This window comes from Macaca thibetana, chromosome 15, assembly GCF_024542745.1.
Source record: "Macaca thibetana thibetana isolate TM-01 chromosome 15, ASM2454274v1, whole genome shotgun sequence".
Lineage (NCBI taxonomy): Eukaryota > Metazoa > Chordata > Mammalia > Primates > Cercopithecidae > Macaca > Macaca thibetana.
This window is the reverse complement of record NC_065592.1, coordinates 77,542,869-77,565,184: the sequence shown is the minus strand read 5'-3', so window position 1 is coordinate 77,565,184 and position 22,316 is coordinate 77,542,869. Positions and strand designations below refer to the sequence as shown.

At 33.8% G+C, this 22,316-nt stretch overlaps 1 protein-coding gene across 14 annotated transcripts in view; it reads right to left on the bottom strand.

Annotated features, from left to right (window-relative positions):
• RFX3 (regulatory factor X3) overlaps positions 1–22,316 on the bottom strand; it is a 311,425-nt gene that overhangs the window by 54,218 nt on the left and 234,891 nt on the right. For all 14 annotated transcript variants that reach the window (XM_050762011.1, XM_050762008.1, XM_050762003.1 and 11 more), the window contains 5 exons: positions 20,898–21,017; positions 9,602–9,723; positions 7,753–7,865; positions 3,403–3,518; positions 2,769–2,923 (listed from right to left, as the gene is read on the bottom strand). In XM_050762011.1, the coding sequence (XP_050617968.1) occupies positions 2,769–2,923; positions 3,403–3,518; positions 7,753–7,865; positions 9,602–9,723; positions 20,898–21,017 (626 nt within the window). The remainder of the gene's footprint in view (positions 1–2,768; positions 2,924–3,402; positions 3,519–7,752; positions 7,866–9,601; positions 9,724–20,897; positions 21,018–22,316) is intronic.

Genomic DNA, 22,316 nt, shown 5'->3' with positions numbered 1-22,316 from the left:
GTTTAACTGTTAAAAACTGGAGAGACGAGACTGGAACGGGCTAAATTTTGGTTAGGAAAAACACTCAAGCAGTGCAGATCCTTAACCACAAGGATCATAACTGGAAACACTGAATTGGAAATTTCTTGAGAACCAATCTTTTGAAACCTTCAAAGCTTCCCACATTAGCCAAAAAAGGAAAAAAGAAAGAAAAATATTTTTCTGTTGTATTATGTGCTAAAACCATGGAGGGCAGGCATGAATGGAAATGAAAAAGAGTGAAAAAAAATTAATAATCCCTTTTGAAACAGTAAAATTTTGTTCAAGGTTCATTTTGGCAATCTGCATTTTCCATTTTTCTTACAATTAATATACAATAATTATTTAATCTGAAAAATAACCCCCAAATCTATAAATGTTACTTTAAAAATATTTATTATGGGCCTGTTTTATCTAGATAAATTTAATGCAAGGGTGATTAGATAAGAAAAGATATATTTTGCATTTTAAATAATTGTGAATTTTCACTTTTTCTACTAAATGATATTCTGGGCCACCATTGGTTATACTTGTAATTGTACATTTAAGTGTTACCCATTGAGTGCTCATACAATTAACGTTTTTTCACTTTCAGATAAATGTATTTTAGAATATAGTAGCTTCAAGCTGACATTAAATTAGTGTGATGTGCAGACTTTTTTTTAGCTAAAAAAAGAAATCCCATCTGGACAGAAAATGGTACAGTGAAGTGCTAGTAGCCAGGAAAATACAATTTTTAAAAATAAAATTAAGTTTGCTCTCTCTATAGGGATTCATGTATGTACAAAATTGTGCAGATTGACTCTGACAACTTTCAAAGGCTCATGAATGGATGGTTTGGAATTTAAATTCTATTCCAAAGCTGACTTGTCTCAACCTGCTCAAGATTAATATTAAAATGCATACAACCAGAAAACAGCTATCTAAGTTGTATTTTAAGCTTTATTTTGTTACACCTCATTGTAGAATGGGAATTAAATTTCCAAATTTCCTTGGTAGGATGGTATATCAATGCATCTTATAATTTCAGAGAGAGTATAAAACTATTTGGGCGTCTGCTTAATTTAGAGACAAGCTATTTGACAGAATAAACTGTTTTTAAAAATCAAAATTTGCAAAAGACAAAGGTCAGTGTGTTGTGTACTTAAAATTATGGGCTTGAATTAAACTAAAATTGATACAAGATTTAAAATAGAGAACTGTTAAACTCACAAGTTAAAGTCTTATGGTGCTGTTACAGAAGCAAAAGATGTTAGAACTGTTTAATGAATACTGATGTTGCTGATTTGCCTCAAAAAAGAAAGTACTTGCTGACATCCCTTCTTTTATCTCATGAGAAAAACTTTATGTTGGTAGTAAGATGTCAGAGGCTAACGAGCTACTCTATGCAACTTCTCATAAACATCTCTAGAGATTATCACTCAGAACACAGGGAGCAAGAGAAAAACAAGGAAAATCCGATTCTGGAACATAAATCAGTAGAGAGTTTAGCTAGTGAAACTTTCCATAACACCATTTTTAATCAACCTTTAGTCAGGAAACTTGGTGATAGAGTAGACTATATTAGCAATTTACAAAATTGTGAGATAATGTCAGCTAAGTTTTTTTTTATTTCTTCCTATATAAATTTATGTGTGTTCATTAATATTATCTGGAAATATGTTTAAGCATATATTTTAAGGTGGTCGGGAACATATTAAAGATCTTATACCTTCTACTGCTGTCTATTGTTATTTAGAGAAAAAGAAAGTATAAGCATACAAATGTTAATATCTTCCCCTTTTGTTCTACTAAATTCCTATTTTTGTATTTTCTAGAATAATTTAACACAAATCATCTGTGAATAGTATAAGTACACAGTAGCCAATTTCACAAGCTCTACGCTTGCTTTTACTTTATTAGTGTCAATGCAGAGTAGAAACTGTCTCAATTCTTAAAAAGTTAAGGTCACTAGTGTGTACTCATATAGATGTAGGCATAAAATAGTTTCAGCTGCTTCTAACAGTATCTGTGGTAGCATTTATATCATTGATATTTGCAGAAAATAGCTTTGTTTGCTACAAAGTAGTTTAAAAAGCACCATCACTTAAAAAGATAATCTAACCTATCTATGTAATTCCCATTTTCTTGGTAGTGGGATTACAATGCTTGTGTAGTTACAAAGATTTTTCTCTTAAAATGCCAGTTAACCATTACTGTTAATGGAAACTGCATTTGTAGTTCTTAACATGATGTAGGTGACAAAGTAAATGCTTTTATAATGGAATTCAACTTCAGTGGAAATCAAGATAGATTCACTTCAAATCAAAAGCAACCATGAAGGAGGTTGGCCTAGCAATTACAGGTTTCCATAATTTTTGGCTTTATGAAGGGGACTGTGTCCTTGGGTAGAATAATTTTGACATGGTTGACCGGCCTGCTAGTGTTCTTGCAATTAGTTTACTTGGGTTGTTACATCTACAGGTTGGCTTTTTTATCAAAAAAAAAAAAAAAAAAAAAAAAAGAAAAGAAAAGGAAGAAAGAAAGAAAAAAAAGAAAAACATAAGACAGACTGAAAAATAGATCATCTTTTCCCTTTTACTACTGTTTTGCTCTAGGCTGCTTTCACGCAATACTCTGTGTTGCATGTTTTCTATCTGGCATATCTAAATGAAATTAGAATCATTATAGATTGCAATGTCACTTCTCAAAACTTCCTGGGTGGAATGTATGAGAACAAAAGCATCCGTACTCGTCTGCATTTAACTTACTAGGAATAGGTCTAAGGACGTCGGGGATGAGAATCTCCACCAAAGCCTGGTACATCCCATGGTCACAGTTACACATCCATTTCAGGATAGACTCATGTTTGCACAGAGTTATCAGCTTTGCTTTCGGAAGTCGACTTTCTATTTCACTCAGATTGCTGGTGTGAATAAATGTAGCAAATGAATAGATGGCAAATGAGGATAAAAAAGAAAATGGACTTTAAAAATAGTTTAAGTTTACCAAATATTACTGAGGTTAGAACTATACCACCATTGCACTGGTGCCATACAGCTGGCTATATATATATATAGAGAGAGAGACAGATATATAAAACACTCCCCCAGAGCTGTCTATGCACATTCGTATTTTCTGACGGTATGAAAGGCAGATATGATAGTAATTCCATGAGGATGAAATAACTACCACAGTCCCCCAAATCAATACAAATGGGAGCTATATACACACACTGAAACCTCAAGAGAGCAGTTCGTGGTTTATTTCTAGGATGGCCAAAACATCAATCTATTCACTTAATGTCATCAGGTAAGGTTCACAACTGGTATACATATCTCTAATTTATTAGCTGTGACATCTACTCAGCCATGAAAATGAATTGGAAAAGATATTGATTCTGACCTCGATTCAGTAATAGTAGTGCCATCAGTTGGAGTAGAGGGAGAATAGCGCCAGAATGTTTGCCACAATTTTTCTATCAGGCTAAATTGAAGATTCACAACAACGTCCAATATTGCCTAAAAAACAAAATGGTAGCAGTATTACCTTACAATATTACTTATGGGACTGTGTGAGGACAACCTAACATGACAAGATTTTATATGGTCAAGTTCTCCCTTGGGGTCATAAGTTAACATAGTGAAACCACACTAAATTTTACCAAAGGAAGTGGAAGAAAAACAAAAAACAAACCAACAAAAAAACTAGCTAGCAAGAAGATAAAGGGGGGAAAAAACTCTTGGAAAATTAAGCAGGATAACATTCTTTTCATAATGTACTCATGCCACCCTCACTTCTACCTCTTTTTTCTTCCAGTTTTCATTCTTACTTTCCTTCCTCTCTAGTTACATTCATTCATTCATTCATTCCTTTACCTACTGCTTTCTTCTGCCTCTACAGTTACTGTCACCCTACCTATTCTCAGACCTGGAAGGGTATAGAACATAGATTCAATTTACAGCAGTCCTCTTAGGGCTAGGTAACCACTGGCCATCAAAATGGGTGGAAGTGAAGGGTGTGGAGTCGCTTTTGTGTGGCAGATGGAGTTAGGGCTGAACTAGCTTTGTCTAAGGAAGCTGACCACGGGTTCCAGTGTGTTCCCAGGTAAACAGAGGCTGGGGCAGAAACCATGGAGTCAGCAGGCCTTCAGTGGATACTGCCTGTCTGGGTATAGCATTCAACATTAAAGAGAATCCAATCCTATCTCTGTACATCTCCTTTACAGAACAACCTTAAGACTATCTACTTTTCAAATCTCGGGGGCCTCACCTCCTCTTTCTCCTTAATTTAATCTCCTGGAACTATTTCCCAGATGCATCAAAGACTTTTTTTTTATGGTGTTTAAATCTACCACTTTCCCTATTAACTGTCAATGATGATATTTAATTTTACCCTGCCTTTGCAATTAGTTTGTAAATAAGTCTTCAGGTAAAAGCAGGCATAAAACTAAAGAATAATTTGTTGGTGCCAATAACACATGATTGTGTGATTATTTTGGGAATTAAAAGACAAAGGTAGTCAGTATAGTATGATTGATGTCATCACCTTTGAGGCGAAGGTAAAACAGCCCCACAAATATCTATAAAATTCATGGAAGATAAAATAAATCGGGGGACAATCTAGAGAGTCTATCAGAGTAATGTAGGCAAAAACAGCAACCATAACTTCATATTTGTCGAGTTTGGGCCACCTGTATAGAGCTGGCCCTATGCATGATACAGAGAATAACTGATATGAAATATGTTCTAAAAGTATAAAATGTTGCAAGTAGTTAAATATTGAAAATGAAGATAGGGAGACAAATTCATTAACACAGTCCTCAGTAACAATAAAAATGCAAAATACAAGTCCTGAAAATAAAGGGCATGTAGATGTCCCTCATCCCAGCAAAGATCAAAATATTCTCAAGCAGCAAATATTTTAACTGCTTTCTCAATTGTAGCTTAGGCACATTCCAAGAGACATCTCTAAAAGTGTGAGGCAACTATTAATACCTTATACATAATACCTTACATAGTTCTATATAAGAGATTGCTGTAAGAACACTTTTCTTTTAACCTACACTAAAATTAAAAAGTGTTTCAGCAACTTGTATAAAAAGTTATACTTGTTCCTTATATAACAAACTAGTGATACAAAAATATCTTTGATAAACAAATTGTGAGAATTCCCAATAATAGGCAAAGTAGGTATATTAATCTTTCTTTAAAAATATGTACTGTAGGAAATGTGAAATATAATCAGTGTATCTTAAATTCAGTATCTCTTCAAATTAAATAATCTCAAATAACTCTTTCAAAAAAGACATTCATAACAGCTTCATTTCAGGCAGTTTTACACATGAATAAAACATTTTATCATTTGTCCACCTACTTTCAAATATGTTCAGACTAAAATATATAGGCAAATATAAATTAAAATAATCCATATTCTACTGGCTTAGGGCAAATGACTATGGGACTACATATGAGATTCAGGCAGCTGTATTTCAAAAGTTTTTTCATATTTATTCAAAATGAATATTTATTAACAGGAAAAAATAATTAGAATTTTTCTTTTTTATATATGTAGCTCAGCCCCGTGAGAGAGATGGCATGAACACTGGTAATTCTGAAATAAGTGGGGATCATTCTGTGGACTGCCATTTTCCACACAGATTATAATACATGCCTCTATTTCTTCGTATAAAGTATATTTATTTTTGAAAATGGTATGTTAATAAAAATCTTATAATCCAAAGGCTCTTTCAACCTTATTCAGGCGAGTTTGTCACTTAGAATAATCTTACTGTATGTTTTGTAGCAATATAAATAATTATGCTCCAACTTACATTTTGAATAAATAGGAGAAATTTTTAAAAAATCCATCATAGGTTGGGCGTGGTGGCTCATGCCTGTAATACCAGCAATTCTGGGAGGCTGAGGCGGGTGGATCACTTGAGGTCAGGAGTTCAAAACCAGCCTGGCCAACACAGTGAAACCCCATCTTTACTAAAAATACACAAAGTTAGTGGGGCATAGTGGTGCATGCTTGTAATCCCAGCTACTGGGGAGGCTGAGGCAGGAGAATCGCTTGAACCCAGGAGGTGGTGGTTACAGCAAGCTGAGATTGCACTACTGCACTCCAGCCTGGGTGACAGAGTGGGACTCTGTCTCAAAAAAAAAAAAAAAAAAAATCCATATAGGTTGATTTGCTTAAAGCAAGGTTCACTTGAACACGCAGGAATGAGAAATTGTTTAGAGAATCTTTATACAAATCTTTATTGAATAAGATGATAGATGTAGAAAGAAATAATTTTTTTCTATATACATAAGGAAAATCCAGAACTTCTCTAATATGGGTAAAAGCATAGTAGTCAAAGGAAAATGAATATTAAGTGCTTTCATCATTCCAAGAAATGTTGGGAACCGGTAGGGCACGTTGAAGAACACTTCTGGAACATGTTATGTTAATAAGGAGAGAACCTGCCCTCAGTTGTTAATAATCTAGTACCCTTGACAAGCACTCAGATTTGCTCTAGCAATTCTTATTTCTGAAGTGGGGGAAAATATCTGTTAATGCTATGAGCTAAGACCTCTTACTGCATACTGCATTATCAGCAGCCAGGAGGACTGCCCAGGAAATCCAAAGGATTATCTTTTACTCCTAAGCAGATCACAAATATCCCTAGAATAAAGCTACTTAAATTCTAAATAGACTCTTCTTTCAAAAGGAGAAGCACTCGAAAACTCTTATTATAATCCATTATCCCCTTTTTGCCAGGTGAGCTGTGGTACATTAATATGCTGGCATGGAGAGAGTTCACCTCCTAGACAATGAAGCAAATTCTGATGTGGGATACTCAAAATGAGAGTAGGAGTAGGGCTAGAAAACACCAAAAGGAACCCTAATTAACCACAAAAGTGAAACAAACAAAACTGGAGCCTCAATGATCCCTGGAAAGAACACGTAAGGTGCTTTATTAAACATTTCCAGAAATTATTTTAATAGAAATATACGCATGATATAAAATTCAAAAGATAAAACTGGTCTGTTGAAAAGTTGAGTCTCTCCCCTCTAACTCCCAGTCACCCAGTTTCCTTCACAAAGGCAACCACTGTTAACATTTTCTTGTTTTTCCTCCTTTTGGAAGGAAAAGGAAGATACATACATATATACACATACATATACACCCATGTTATTTTTCACTGAAGTGAAAATATGTATACATAATTTTTTGCATTTGCTTTTTCCTTTAATATTAAATCTCGAAGTGATCCATTTTGGTATGTTTATAGAGTTTCCTATTCTTTTTGATGGCTGTATAGTATTCTACTCTAAAGATTGTATTAATACCATATTTTATTTATGCAGCTCCCTATTAGATAAAGAAATAATAATCAACCTTTAATTATAACCAATCTTTTGCATTTAAAAATAACGCAACAAATGTCCTTGTACGCTTCTCTTGTCACCCATATGTTAGTATTTTTGTAGGACAAATATGTAGACGTGGAATTGCTACATCAAAGGATTCATATCAGGATAGGCTTAAGAAATAGAGAATAAAATTTATTCTCAATTTTCTGCATTTCTCATCTCTCCACTCTGAGACCAGAAAGAAGAAAAATGAATTTGTTAGTGCTAAAAGATATGCTCAAAAGAATTAGTGCTAAGTTCGTCTGTCCTTTAGGAATAAGCTTGATTATTTTATTTTAGCAAGTTGTCTGGCAAAACCTAGCATGTGTTCATACTACATTTGAAAAGACTTACCTCACAGTGCTCTCTATAAAGACTCTGCAGTGACTTGATATCCTCAAAGGTAGTACCATCTGGCAGAGAAGAGATTTCAACTTCTCCAAACTCTGGAAGTGCTCGAGATGCATCTGTTACCATGACAACAGAACAGAAAAAAGCTATTGTGTATGGTGCCAATTACAGATTAATGAGGGAAAATTTAAGAAGACCAAAAAGAAAAACAAATTTTAAAGGTCAGGGGTCCAGAGAGCAAGGACTTTTTATATTAATATTTTACAAGTAAAACTAAGCACCATCATCAGCACAAAATATAAAACTGAAGGGAACACTTAAGAATTTTCTAGAAACAAAATCTGCACTACAATTTTACTGCAAATAGTATACTGCATATCACAGTTTCTCTCAACACAAGGCCCCTATTAAAAGAAAAATATCTCGAGTTTGCTAGTACCTATTTTAGATATTTTTATTATGTTACTTAACTACATAAAAAAACTAGCTTTAAAATCATTATGTTCTTAACTGTTACAGAGTTATAAACCTAAAGAGCTACAAAGCGGATACAAAGAAAACTACAAAAATAACATACAACTTAACAACATTAATTTGATGTGATGGATGATGCTCTTGTCCTGTAACTAAGTTATCTCTTGCAACAAGGATCAGTATTGACTGCTGCAGCAGAGGATCTTTTGGTTCTGACAGGTCTATACCAACATGTGCTTTGTGGTGGCTGCTTCTCCCATTACTCTTCTATGCACAAATGACTGTGAAACTTTCCTCCACACAGAATACAGGGACATGATCTAGGCTTCCCTTGTGAGGGAGGCATAATTTACATAGTAAGTCTCTCTCTCTGTTCTTTTCTTATTAGCTCTGGACAATTAATGTAAGACATTTTGGTGCCTATCTTATCATAAATCCAGGTACAAATATGGAAACTAAAATTGCAGAACGGTATTTAGTTCTAGTTTTCTAAGTAATCCAGAATATTCTTAGTTTTTAAGATGATAATTGAAGTGAAATCACAAAATAAAATTCTTGTTGAATGACCAAGGGTCCCCAAAAATATAACCTGAGGACTTCAGTCTGAGAAATGCTGCCATGATGTTTTCAACTTCAGTAATGATTCCAATCTGAGAGTCTATTTTAGTTGTCTTTGTCAGAAAGTGCACATAGACACATATACACACACACAGACACATACACACAGTCACTCTCTGATAGCTTCTACTTATCTTGACTCGTTATATGGAAAATATGCATGTTCATCTCTAGAAGAGCTGTCAATTAAATTAAAGTGCCACTTTTTTGCCCCTTTGGCTATGGCAAAAATATGAAAAATATGCAAGTTTTTCTTCCTAACTCTTTCAATAACAAGAAATATGTATTCCATCTTTAAATTACAAAAAGAAAGTACTGTGATTAATTTAAATGAATAAATTACTTTTAAAAAGTTTATAAAAATTTTTTTTCTAATCTGAGCCTGTGCATATGTAACGTTATACACAGGAAATGAGAATTCTTTTTGGCACTTGAAGTTACTACTGAAAGTAAACAACATAATTTTGATCACAAAAGCCAATTAATACAAATTCTGGAAAACAATTTCATAGCAATGAGTCTTTAATTCATATGCATAAAAGTCCTATACAGCTTGAGATTTTTAAAAATAAGCTCTAATAAACACGAAAGGCAGACATGAACTAGGACTGTTATACATATGATGTGCATAATTTTGGCACCAAAAAAATCTTTCTATGTCATTGACATCTATAATAGACATTGCACTTGGAGAAAACACTACCATTGTTCTCTTTTCAAAATCCTAGTAGCAACTAATATGCATTACACCTTAACATACCTAAAAACTGTTGATGATGTTGGCTTTGGGCAATTACAGTTTGCTCAACAGATGTGCCTGTCTGTTGACCACTTCCTGTGAAACCATCTGCAACCCCATCCACTTTCTGCATAGGCTTGTACCTAAAAATATTAGATGGAAAAAAACAAATAAACCAAATTATTCCTTGCTTTTTTGTACTACCCGAAACTTCCAAAGCATTCAGTTTCATACTATCTTCTTTAATGTCTCATGATAGTTGTAGGATTTTTTTTTTCCTTGATAGTCTCATAAAGTTAGAATGCAATATTTTTTTTTCAATTGTGAAAAGAAAAAAGGGGGAAAGGGGTGCATGGAGGGTACCCATTTTTGGAAATCCAGAAATTTACCTAAGAATGAAAGAATTATAAGGTATTTCTTTGGACAGCAGGAGCAAAGATGTCCATGATTAAGTTTTAATACACAGCTTGAAAGTAACTTTTAATGGCCAATGGATATATTGGAACTTTAATCTGAACAATGATCTAGGAGCTCAGGCCTGAGAAATGTTGATGAATGGCTTTCAATTAGATAATATCTCTAAAACATGATCAACCTACAAATCCTATCATATTGTTTTTCATATTTCCTAGAACCTTTTGTGCATCTCAACACATTTATCTCCATGACACTTATCAACATCCTCAAATACAAAGGCCATAAGCATCATTTTGTAGCAAAATATATGCAAGAATCCATCTACAAACAGTTTATCAAATTAAAATGAAGAATCAAAGTCAGCTAAAGTTATGTATCTTTAGAACCTAGTCATACGAACTTATGTACTTTCCATACAGCTAAAAGAGAAAAAATGTGCTTCAGTGGCATGGGGAAGAAGGAAGATGTCTTGGAAAAGAAGTATCATACACCAAAAAAAAAAAAAAAAAAAAAAAAAAAAAACCTGGCCAAGTCTCCTAGGATAAGCAAAACAAAATAAGTAAGCAGCAACTGTAATTTCTTCTTTTTCTCTGATTCCACTTATTTTTCTTCATTTCAGAAATTTGGAAATAACAGAAAAGCATAAGAAAAATTAAAATCTAAAATAAACTTACTATCTAGAGATAACATTGACATTATGCTGTCTGGCCTCCCATTCTTTTTTTTCCCTATTTCTAATTATATTTACAAACAAAATAAACTAATATTCTCACTATCCAGACACTTGACCCCTATACTGATATTATAATTCAACTGCATCATTAATATGAAGTTACTATGAATAACAATGCCCCTAATATATGAACAAGACATACTCAAAGACGCCTGCATGCTGACACCAGATATGAAGTGACTGAACCTGGCAGAACATCATACAAACTAATGCTCAGCTTGCTTTAGGAAATGAATCAATCTTAGATGTTATCAATTACAACTCAGATAAATGAAACTTTCAAAAAATTGCCAAATCTCTCATAATGACATTTACATGTATTTCTTATGTGACAATATCTTACAAACAACTATGAAAAACAAAAAATAAAGTCAGAGGGGGAAGAGACTGGAAATCAGTACGGCACTCTTCATCCTTATGAATATAATTTTAGTGATGACTCCTCATTACCAAAAAATTGATTGCTGTTTTCTAATGAGAGAAAAGAACTCATGCCTAATCTTTTATTTAATAGAAAAACCTTCTGGGAGGTGCTTTACAACTGGGGCCATATCCAAAGATAACAGAAGAGTTAGTGTTGTGATGTGCTATATGTCTTGTTTATAAAAAATTTAATGTTTTTCTGATTTTTTTCCTCCTTAAAGAATCATCTTTGAGAAGCAAAGAAACTTTATGAAGCAAGCACTTTGTGTACATGTATGGTAGAGCAATTGCTAACCATTCTGTTGTAGCAGATTTGAATGATTTTAACCTTATTTTGTTCAGGAAGGTTTCTTGTCCTTATTGATTCATTCCAAGTTTCAGTTGATTTTAGCTTCCCCTTTTCAGCTATGGAATTGTATCTCATTAATAAAATAGCCTAAAGTTGTTTAACCATGTTTCTTCATTTAAGTTAATGGAATTTGGGATTCATGGAGCTTAAATAAAAGTGTTATGTTAAAGGAATTTGAATTATTAATATTTACCCTGGAGAAGGAAAAAATGAAAATAATTCCAATAGACTTCAATTACATTAAGTTTTAATACAGGATTGTAAAGTTATTACAAGACTTTGCCCAGTTATGCTTTGCCCCACATTTCTTTGTCCTACACAGCATTTAACATACTACAGATGCTTAATAGGCACAAATATCAAGGGCAAATGGAATTTAACTATAAAAGAAAATGACTTATATTCCACTTAGACTAAGTTTTCAAAAGACAGATGTTACATCACAATCTAACTGCACACAATGCTTAGGAAGACTATAGCCTACAAGCAAGATTGTCTGCTTCCTTAGGAAGATGGAGACAGCTGTTAGTATTGCAAATGGAAGTACCTAATGAAAGGAGAGATTATAGTTTTAATAAGGAATCAAAATCATGATGCATCATAATTAACATATGATTATACTTAATGATACTGAGTGGGAAACACTAATTAGAGATAAACTATATTATGTGGGAGATGAAAAATGCATCAAGATCAACTTTCAGGGGAAAAAAGGAGGTAAGTTGGTAAATTCTGGAGAAACTACGCAGGTCAGTACTTAGGAAAAGATTTTATAATATACAGTAGAAATAAAGAAAAACAAAGAAAATATATTAAAACTTGGAAATGAGTGTTTTCATTCTAACCACAAGAGTAAGGGTAGCAAGGTGAACAGTGGATTGAAAGATGGACAAAGATTGAGCAAAGACACAATATGTGCATCCATTCTTGGCTGCTTGGCTACAGGACCTCTGCAAGCCAGAAGCGTATGTTATGCCTCCTGGGAAAAGGTCGAGGGATAAAGTTTAGGATGGGTTTGTGCCATAAAGAATGACATCAAGAAGGTAATATGGAATACAGCTCATGTACAAGAGGGCTAATGTGAGCCTGTAAGTATGAGAGAGCTTCCAGGTAGTGCTAACTTTTGCTTTTCCTGCTTTAAGTAATGAATCATGTCGTGGTATTTCTGGCAATGGATTAGAACTTAGAAAAAATCCCTAGAAATCAGAAATAATGGACTGAGAAAGCCTAGATCCTCATTTTCATGGTACCCTAACTAAGGAAAATATCCTATCCCTACCCTCACCTCAGAATTTTGTGTCTTCCCAAAGAAGGAGGGAGTTTAACAGGAAGTCAAGAACAATTACATTAAAAATAGGCTAAACAAATACCGGTAGCAAGTGATTCTTCTCAGAAACAGTGGTTGTAGATTATATATCACTGGTTTTGAAAACTAAGTGCATATCAGTATCTAGGTAGTTTCTCAAAAAATTCAGGTGCCTAGGCTCACCCTAGACCCACCCCCAAAATATCTGAGAGTGGAGCTTAGGAACTGGTTATTGTAACAAGTCTCTGAGGTATTTCTTAAGTAGGTTGTACAGCCCTAGTCCATAGGAGGCTGTTGATCCCAAATAGATTCCTTCAGCCCAATGTTGTAGAAATACATCAAATAATATTTTTTTAAAAAACCACATCATTTTAAATAAAATAAGTCATCAATTTTTAATTTTTCTCAAAAAACTGTATTTGGAATGTACAATAAATATATTTGAATGAATAAATGTTTAAGGTAACATGCTTGATTTTATCATATCATCAACTGATTTTGTACATATATCAAATCAATTTAACAAATATTTATTGAGCACATACTGTATTATGGGTAGGCCACTATAGGCACATGGTTTTTAAAATGCTGGGTATAAAAATAATTTTTCCAAGATGTCTTTTACATTCTGTTGGCTCACATAATAATTCTACATTATGTTAACCTTGGTTGAATTTCAACTGACATTTTAGCATTGAAACATGACATGTAGATTTTCTGACTCTCTATACTCTTCATAAAATAATCACCGTAAACTTTATCAAATCTACCATATGTGGAGAATAAATTAAAAAAAACAGGTGAGCTTTCTGTTGGGGAAAAAAAAAAGCCAAACAAAAAACCCTTTCTGTTGAATCCTTTAAAAATACTGAATTTTTAAATATTTAAGAGTATTTTCCTCCCTTTACTTCCATTTACTTTACAAATTAATTATTTTTAGATTCGGTTTACCCAGAGTAAACTCTTAGTACTCTTGCATTGTGTGTGCTCTGAGAAAGACCTGTGCTTTATCAAATAATGAAACAGCTCCTGGTTTCAAAATTAGTAAGAGGCAAATGATAATTTTAACAGCTTGGAACTCTATGGGCAATCAGTGCTAAAGTTGTTAATGATTAAGAAATAAAAGAAACTCTAATGCTTTAATAGCTGACTGTATGCATAAAATCTGTCATTAACACAGAAAAATTAGAAAATAATTAGGAATCTTCCTCCATGGGGTTAGTCATAGCTGCCATTTAGGACTTGGAGAGTTGTAACTCTATTGTAAAAGTAACATTCTGTCAATCCCACACACATGGATACTAAAACAGTCCAATGGAAGGCAAGAATGGTACATATTTACCATTACATTCAACTAACAACACCAGGTGGAAGGATTTTCAACAGATTAAATGAAACATTTGGAAAATCCTTTCAAAATGGCTGAAAAATGCACATGCAAAACACAAAATATAAACTGTACAGGCAAAAGGAATCATCATTATGTTTTGTAATTCCAGAAATTACACAATCATTTTATTTGCATGAATAAATTGAAATACTGAGCTCAGAACAAGGTCAGGAGGCTAGAATTTTCTACTGGAATACTGTAATCTTCTTTGGAAAAAAACTGTCCCAGAAAGTCTTTAGATGACTTCATGTCTGAAATGAACCAAGTGATATAAACACTAATGGATCAGAAGAAAATAGTAAATATGAAGAGTTCCATTCTTTTAGAATAGTAACTAACTTTGATGTCACAATGAATATATTCATAATACATCCAAATGACTTTTAACATCAACCCTGCTGGTTAATATAGGTATTCCATCTCTTCAATTCTTATTGGTGGCTCTCTATTTGTCTCTTCATTAGCTTTACATCTATAATTGGGCAAGAAGAGGTAGAAACAATTAAATTGAAACGGGCTATATGTTAATTGCAGCAGGTAAAGGAGGCAGTTGAAGCTGCTGGCGAAAATCAGAGTTGTGGGACATTCATTCAACAAATATTTAGAGAGCACTGACAATGTGCTTAGAGCTCTCCCAGGTGCTGAGGATGCAGTGCTGAAAGAGAAAGACATGATTCCCTGATCTCATGAATTTCTTCATTGAGTCCTCTAAGCATAGGTGGTTTATGGTTAGCTATATAGAACTGATATATTCTTGCTACAAGTATGCATGACACTTCTTTTATCTCTTACCCTTTCCCACCTTCTTTATTTAGAGAACGACAATCTGGCTCCATCTGATGCCAAGAGATAAACAATAACAACAACAACAAAAAAGGCATCTGAGGCTCTATCTAGGAAAGAATAAATTAGTGAGTTTCTTGAATACAGCAAAATTAAGTGGTCCTCAGTTTCCTTATTAGTAAGTAACAATATAATTGCCAAATGAGATCTTGCGTGTAATGTGTTTACTGAAAAACATTTTAAATGTTCAATAAATACTACTTAGGAGCATAAGTGGTGACTGTTATTATTAACAAACTGCATAAATTACTATAGTTTGGTAGTTATTGAATTGTGATTATTTATGTTTCTCCTCTCTTCAATGGAAAAGACGATTATTACATCAGGGACAAGAGCAGTGGCATGGTGAACATTAAATATCTTAATGCCAACATTCCTTAGTTGTATCCAAAAGCCAATTACACAGGCACCTGATTATTTTCTCACTAAAGACTCCTGCCTCCCTCAGCTGCTTCAGAGCAATTTACCAGCACTAGATGTTTAACTCTGTAATGACCCCAGGGCATTAATGTCTAGGAAAGGAATGATAAACTATTAACATCAATCAAAGTTAGAAACCACTAGCCTAGAGGTATAGAGAAATGGAAGCCCAATTTGACCAACTGCCAGGCTTCATTCTCCTTCAAAACACTAAATATTCCATAAGAAAGATATTTTTCTCCAGTACTCATCATATAATAGTGATCCCAATAATAATTATCTAACACTTGAACACTTCCAGTTATTAAACAAAATTTCAGATACTTTAATTCCACTTGAACTTCAAAACAATCTGTGAGATAGTCTATTATGAATTTCTATTTCGCAGATGAAGAACCTGAGGCTCAGTGAGGTTAACTCATACACTCTGTAGAAGTGCCCATGTAGTCTGTACTCAATTCCCCATTTTCCAATTCTAAATATAGGGTTCGTTTAACTAGTCTTTGAACCCTATATTAAGAAAGGCCATCTAGGCCGGGCGCGGTGGCTCAAGCCTGTAATCCCAGCACTTTGGGAGGCCGAGACGGGCGGATCACGAGGTCAGGAGATCGAGACCATCCTGGGTAACACAGTGAAACCCCGTCTCTACTAAAAATACAAAAACTTAGCCGGGCGAGGTGGCAGGCGCCTGTAGTCCCAGCTACTCGGGAGGCTGAGGCAGGAGAATGGCGGGAACCCGGGAGGCGGAGCTTGCAGTGAGCTGAGATCCGGCCACTGCACTCCAGCCTGGGTGACAGAGCGAGACTCCGTCTCAAAAAAAAAAAAAAAAAAAAAGAAAGGCCATCTAATGATAAAAGTTCTTAAATTTCCTCTCACTTCTAAAAGAATGTGCATACTTTTACATCTATCTACAGCCAAAACAAAAGTAGCCTTGCTGTACCATCTTTCTAAATGACCTCTCTTCTCTCTTCTCAGTGACATTCTTACTTCACATCCTGTGAAAGAAAGGTTTATTCTTTCACAGAATCCAATTGCCGTGAAGAGACCATGAAAAGAGGCAGGAGGTAGTACATTTCCTCAATTACTTGAAACATACTCATTAAAATGTGATTTCTCCCTTTATTTCATATGCAAAAATTTTATTACATGTGTGTTTCTGTTTGGGTTATCTTACTTCATTGAGGGTGGAAGTCTCATGAGAATAAAGACAAGCGTTCTTATCCTGGTTGCTATATGACTATGGATAAGTTATTTAAACTTTATGGACTTCGGTTTTCTCATTAAGAGGGTAAGTTGGACTAGGTGATCTCTTCCTTCCATCTCTAACACTCTATGATTCTGTGTTATGTCTTTTAGATGTGATTGACAGATTGTTATGCAAATAACAATTGATAAGTATTTGTTGAAGAAATGACAAATGACATTTAATATTTTGAGAACGGCTACTGGGATCAAACACAGCCAAGCACATTATCAAAAGTATTTGGCTTTCATTACTGGAATTTGGAAAAATATCTAAAATATATGTGTCAATACTCTCTATGTACTTCTTTTCATTATTAAAAATAAACTGCAGCAAACATTGTACTTGGTTTGGAGAGCTGGAAATTACTGATCTCCTTTTTGCTCTAAATAATCTAACTTACTTATTATCTAAATTAGGGTAAACAAATTAGTCCATGAGTGAATTTCATCAAAAACTGAAGATCACCTCATTTCAGTGCAAAAAAATTATTTTCATATGAAGTATTTTTAATAGAAGTTTTTTTTACAAAAACTGTTACACATTCTCCTGCCTCCTTAAAGACCATGGTATTTTACCTCTCCTTGATTACCCATAATGCCATCAATACGCAAAGCAGTTGTTATATTGTGTTAGGCTAGATTTTAGTCATTAGAGTGGTATTTGAAGTATCTACTGGAGTGCCTAAGTCCATTTGCCCCTCCACAGAGTGTCCACAAACTGTTGTACTGAATAACTTTAAAGTAAACAGAAGAGCCTGTCTACTTGTATTTCTTCTTGCCAGCTGTCATAGTTCATGATTGTCTGTGAACCAAGTGGGTTCTAATCTCCTTTATTTTAGGTAAAATGGCTTGAGTATGCCTTCATCTTTTCAACTAAGTGAAACTGCAGGCTCTGTGACATCTGCTTTCCAATCAGAAGTTGTTTACATTTATTTTCAGACTCATGGCTATGTTCCATACAGTTGTATTGCTGGGAACTGGATTTATAGATAAATGGAGATCTCCTCTACCACCCTATCAAACCTTCAAGTGATACCTTACATAAAGGAGCTCAAGAAATTGTGAGCTATATAAAAACAATAATCACTATTATCCCTACAGTAACAATAATTCCAAATTCACAAGAAAAATGTACAAATTGAGTTCCAAAAGTTGAATTTAATTAACAAAATAATCACTGCATAGACTTGCATTTCTTCACTATAACATATAAAACATAAATCTACATTATGAAAGATAAGCACACATGGATACATTTAATAAACCTTCAAGTATTCAAATAATGTGAATATTTTGAAATATCTTCTATTTTATACTTTAAACCTTTCACATGTCATTTGTATTTTTGCAAGAGACTGGCAGTCTCTTTACATAATTTTTACTGTATTCAGCAGAATCATTTGAATTTTGAAATCATCATTAAAAAATTTTTTAAGCCATAAAATATATTTTAAGAAGTTCTTTTCCCATTGTTTTCAACAAATATTCTTAAATTAGCCTATGTACACACCCATGAAAAGAAACTCCTTCTTTCCTGTCTAAATATTTCTGCACAACAGGGTAATTGGTTTCAGTTAAGTGTTGTCAGTGGACAGATTCCTTCAGAGAGACCACAGAACACTCCTGCTGCCCTATAAGAGAGGCCCATGGAATTGGCAACACTAACACTGCAATCAATTAGCAAGATACCATTTTAAGAGCAACTGTCTATAATCCTAAACTTGTATCATTAAAAAAACCCAACAAATTAAAGGAAGTTTCAGTACTTTTATGGCTCTTTCACATTTTTGTTTCACAAGAAATAACAATCAAACTCAATTTATTAATACTACTGAGATTTTTATATCATTTCTCAAACGTCTCCATATTTTATCTGTTTTCAAACTCAAGTACCACTATCCTGAGAAGGTAGGGGTTTTTATGGCTTGCTAATCTTTATAGAATCTGTTTCATCAGGAGACCAAAGAAAGTCCTAGGCTTTACTTATGTAACTCAGGTTTTTTATAAAGAATGTCCCTTGAAGGCTTCTGTTTCTATGAAAGCTTGCTAGAATTCCTTATAGTTAAATCACAGGAGATTCCTTGCAGTCAAATAATGGGCTTCAATTCCTAGGTATAATTTATTAAGTTTTTATTCATACTTAAGTTTGAGTATATGTTATTTCTGAAGCAAACTTTCTTTTTCTTGATTTCACCATCATCTCCACTGTGTAGTGCTGCTATGCATGAGTGCAGAAATCACACCAGAAAGTAAAGGCTATAAGTGCTGCCATTAACAGATGCAAAAAGCAATCATAATCCAAAACAGTAACAATTTATTGCAACTCACACAAACTCTATGAGGTACTATCCAACTCTATGAGGTACTAGTCTATAATTTATTTTACTATTTTTTTCAGAGACCTTATTTTTCACTGGCTATACATCAAAAAATAAGAATCAGCAATTAAAAAATAAGATTGAGAATCTGTAATAAAAAAAATCTAAAACCTTTAAGATACCTTTTATATAATAGCCAATCTTGAACTGAGTCTTCAGTCTGGTAAACTTACACTGGAAATTATGACTGTGTTAAAAAACCACTTAACAAGTATCCTTACCTCCAGTCTCTTTCCATTAAATATGTCTTGCCCAAAATCAAAAAGTCATCTCTCTAGAAAAAATCAAAGTTTCATTGTTTTGCTTCAAAGCCTTACATAGCTTCAAAGCTATGTTCTGCACAAAGAACAAACTTATTAGCTTTACATACAAGCAAATCCCTTAATATATGATCCAAACTACTTTTAAGATCTCATCTCCCACTAAACTACTCAATTAACTCCTTGATTCTCCTTCTGTAATACCAACCTCACTAAATATATCATGGACCATTTACCACAGACATCATGGACTTCACCCCTAGGTGAATTTTCCTTCTGCTTCAATATTTCTCTTTTTATGACTTCTCTAAGTTCCTACTCAAATAGCACTTTCTCTAGAAACTTCCCAATCTCCCTTTCTCCCAGAGTTTCCTGAAAACTCCTCTGTATTGTGATAGTTCCTTGATCAAAGTTTTATTTCAGCACTTCCCAGACTGCCTTCCATTTTTTTCCCATTCTCCATGTGCCTCCCCTTCTAATTTTTTAACTCTTCAAACATAGAACTGTGTCTTATCTCTGCATGCAGGGTTTAACACATGGTAGAGACTCAATCAGTATTGGCTGACTAAATAGTATACAATTACTGTGTGATACATTCTTTTCTCTGACATTATCTTAGAGTTAATGCTTCTGAGTGAACTAGCATGGATGGGGAGATGTGGCCAAGGCAACTAATCACTACAGATCATTACATTGGGACCTATGCAGAGGCCTCCTTTCTCCTACCTAATTCTGCATGCTCACTTGAAAAGAAAAATCATAACTACTGTCTTGGTTGAGCTATGCTGGTAAAGAGGAAAGGATTTTTTCATTTTATTTACTCTAAATTGTGACATAAGTCACATGGGACTTGAAGGCCCTTTTGGCTATGCAACTTCATTATGGGCTTGTGCAAATCATTTAACCTCTCTGGGACTCATCTGAAAAAAACAGAGACTATTAATGCTTTGATTGTCATAAGGTTTTAAGGCCAGACTAGACTAACATATTTTTCAATTCTAAGATCTATGATTCTATTCATCCATCCATCCATCTGTCCATACGTCCATCCATCCATCATCCATCCATCCATTCATGAATGCTTGAGATCTCTTACAACTCTAATATCAGCAATTCTGTATCTACGAAAGTTGGATTCAAAGCAAATGTAAGACATCCCAAACATTCTGCAAAAATTCATACTGTGTCAAAAAGAATGACTTGAGGGATGTGCAGAATAGCAAGTCAGAAGCTCATGAATACTGAAACCAATTTCTCCAGTTGGTATTTGCTTGGGTTTGCTCCTTATGTTTGTGTTTCATTTCCCTGTCTGAACAGTTTGGGATGTCACACTTAAAAGGGACCAAACAGGCTGACTGATAAGTAATTTTTAAAAATTTGGAAAACAGGCGGGATCACTGAAATTCTAAATCATATTTAAGAACTATCCGTAGTGAAAGCATGCCAACAATAAGAACATTCTTTTATACTTAGGTATTTGTTCAGAAAAAAGGAGACCCGAACAACTAAGAAATACATAGCTTGGACATATCAACGATAATGTCAGAGTCTACCTTTGTTTCTGCTGCATGGGTTGTTGCCTCATAGCCATATACTGCATGTCTTCTTGCAGACGATTAAGAGGGGAATCTGGCTTGACACGAATCCCATAGTAGTGGTATTTGGAGTTTCCTCTTCATTAGCGAACAAGAAACATTAGAAACAAAAGTCAGTCAAACTAATATTAATCACATGGGATGTCCATTAAACTTCACACTTGGAAAAATTTGGTAAAAACAGTATATTAATGTTATATATTATGATTAACCTGTTCTGAATACTTTTATGTTTTTATGGTGATAAAATTTGAAGAATCAAAATAAGAGTCTAAATCAATCAGCTAAAGGCCCTGCTAAAGATATTTGTTCATAAACTTTCACTTAAATATTAGTCAAACAGTCCATTTGTTCTATACAAATTACATTTCATTTTCAAATATCTATTTTAAATTTAGTTAAGAAGGGTAAAGATAGGAAAAAAGTTTTTAGCCAGTAAAAATTAGTTAACAGGCCAACAAAAATCAGTCAGTGAATACGCATTCATTGTAAAGTATGTATACAGAACAAAGAAAAAAAATCTTAATTCTACTTTCCTGGATAAGTTCGACATTTTTCTCTTTACTTCAGTGATGATGAAGTAAGATAACTTAATTATTTGTTACAAAATGTTGTGGTAAAGACTTACTTAATATTTTGAAACCTAAAAAGAAAGTAAGTCTTTAATCTACTGATTTTGAAACACATTTTATTAGTTTCTGTTTTTATGGATTTGTATCAGTTCTGCAGGCTAAATAGGACTTGTCACAACAGACATGGGGAAATTTCTCTATGAAAATGGCAAATTTCCACCTGGAATAAAAATGTCACAATTTCGCCATGTTCATGAGAAAGACCACGTTTGCTATTAGAAATGATAAAGTTTTGCTCTGAATGGAATTTGCAAATTCTTGCAAAATATCATCTTACATATGTAAATTCTTGCAAAGAGAAAATAGTAGTTTTTCACAAGTCCATATATGGCAATACATCAGTGCTTTTTCCAATTTTTTCTTCCATTTACAAAAAGAAATGCAAGAAGAGTATGGATTAAATATTTTTTATAAAAATAGGGCAGAATTGTACTTCCAAGATTTAAAAACATATATTAAATGAACCTTATACATATTTGAAGACATTAAAATCATATTACATAAATTATACTGCTAGTTTAAAAGAAATGCAGGGCATCCAAATATCTACATGCTTTCAGCACAATAAAGCAGATAAAGAAACTTAATGCCCGTAAAGCAAGGCCTTCCACTTGCAGACATTAGATCTTGTCTTGAAAATCCACTGCAGAAAGGTGCAATAAGCCAAACCAAAAAATTCCACATACCCAATTTGTGGTGTTCTCCTGTACAAACTGGGGGACACTAAGGAGTGGAGGTAGGGTAG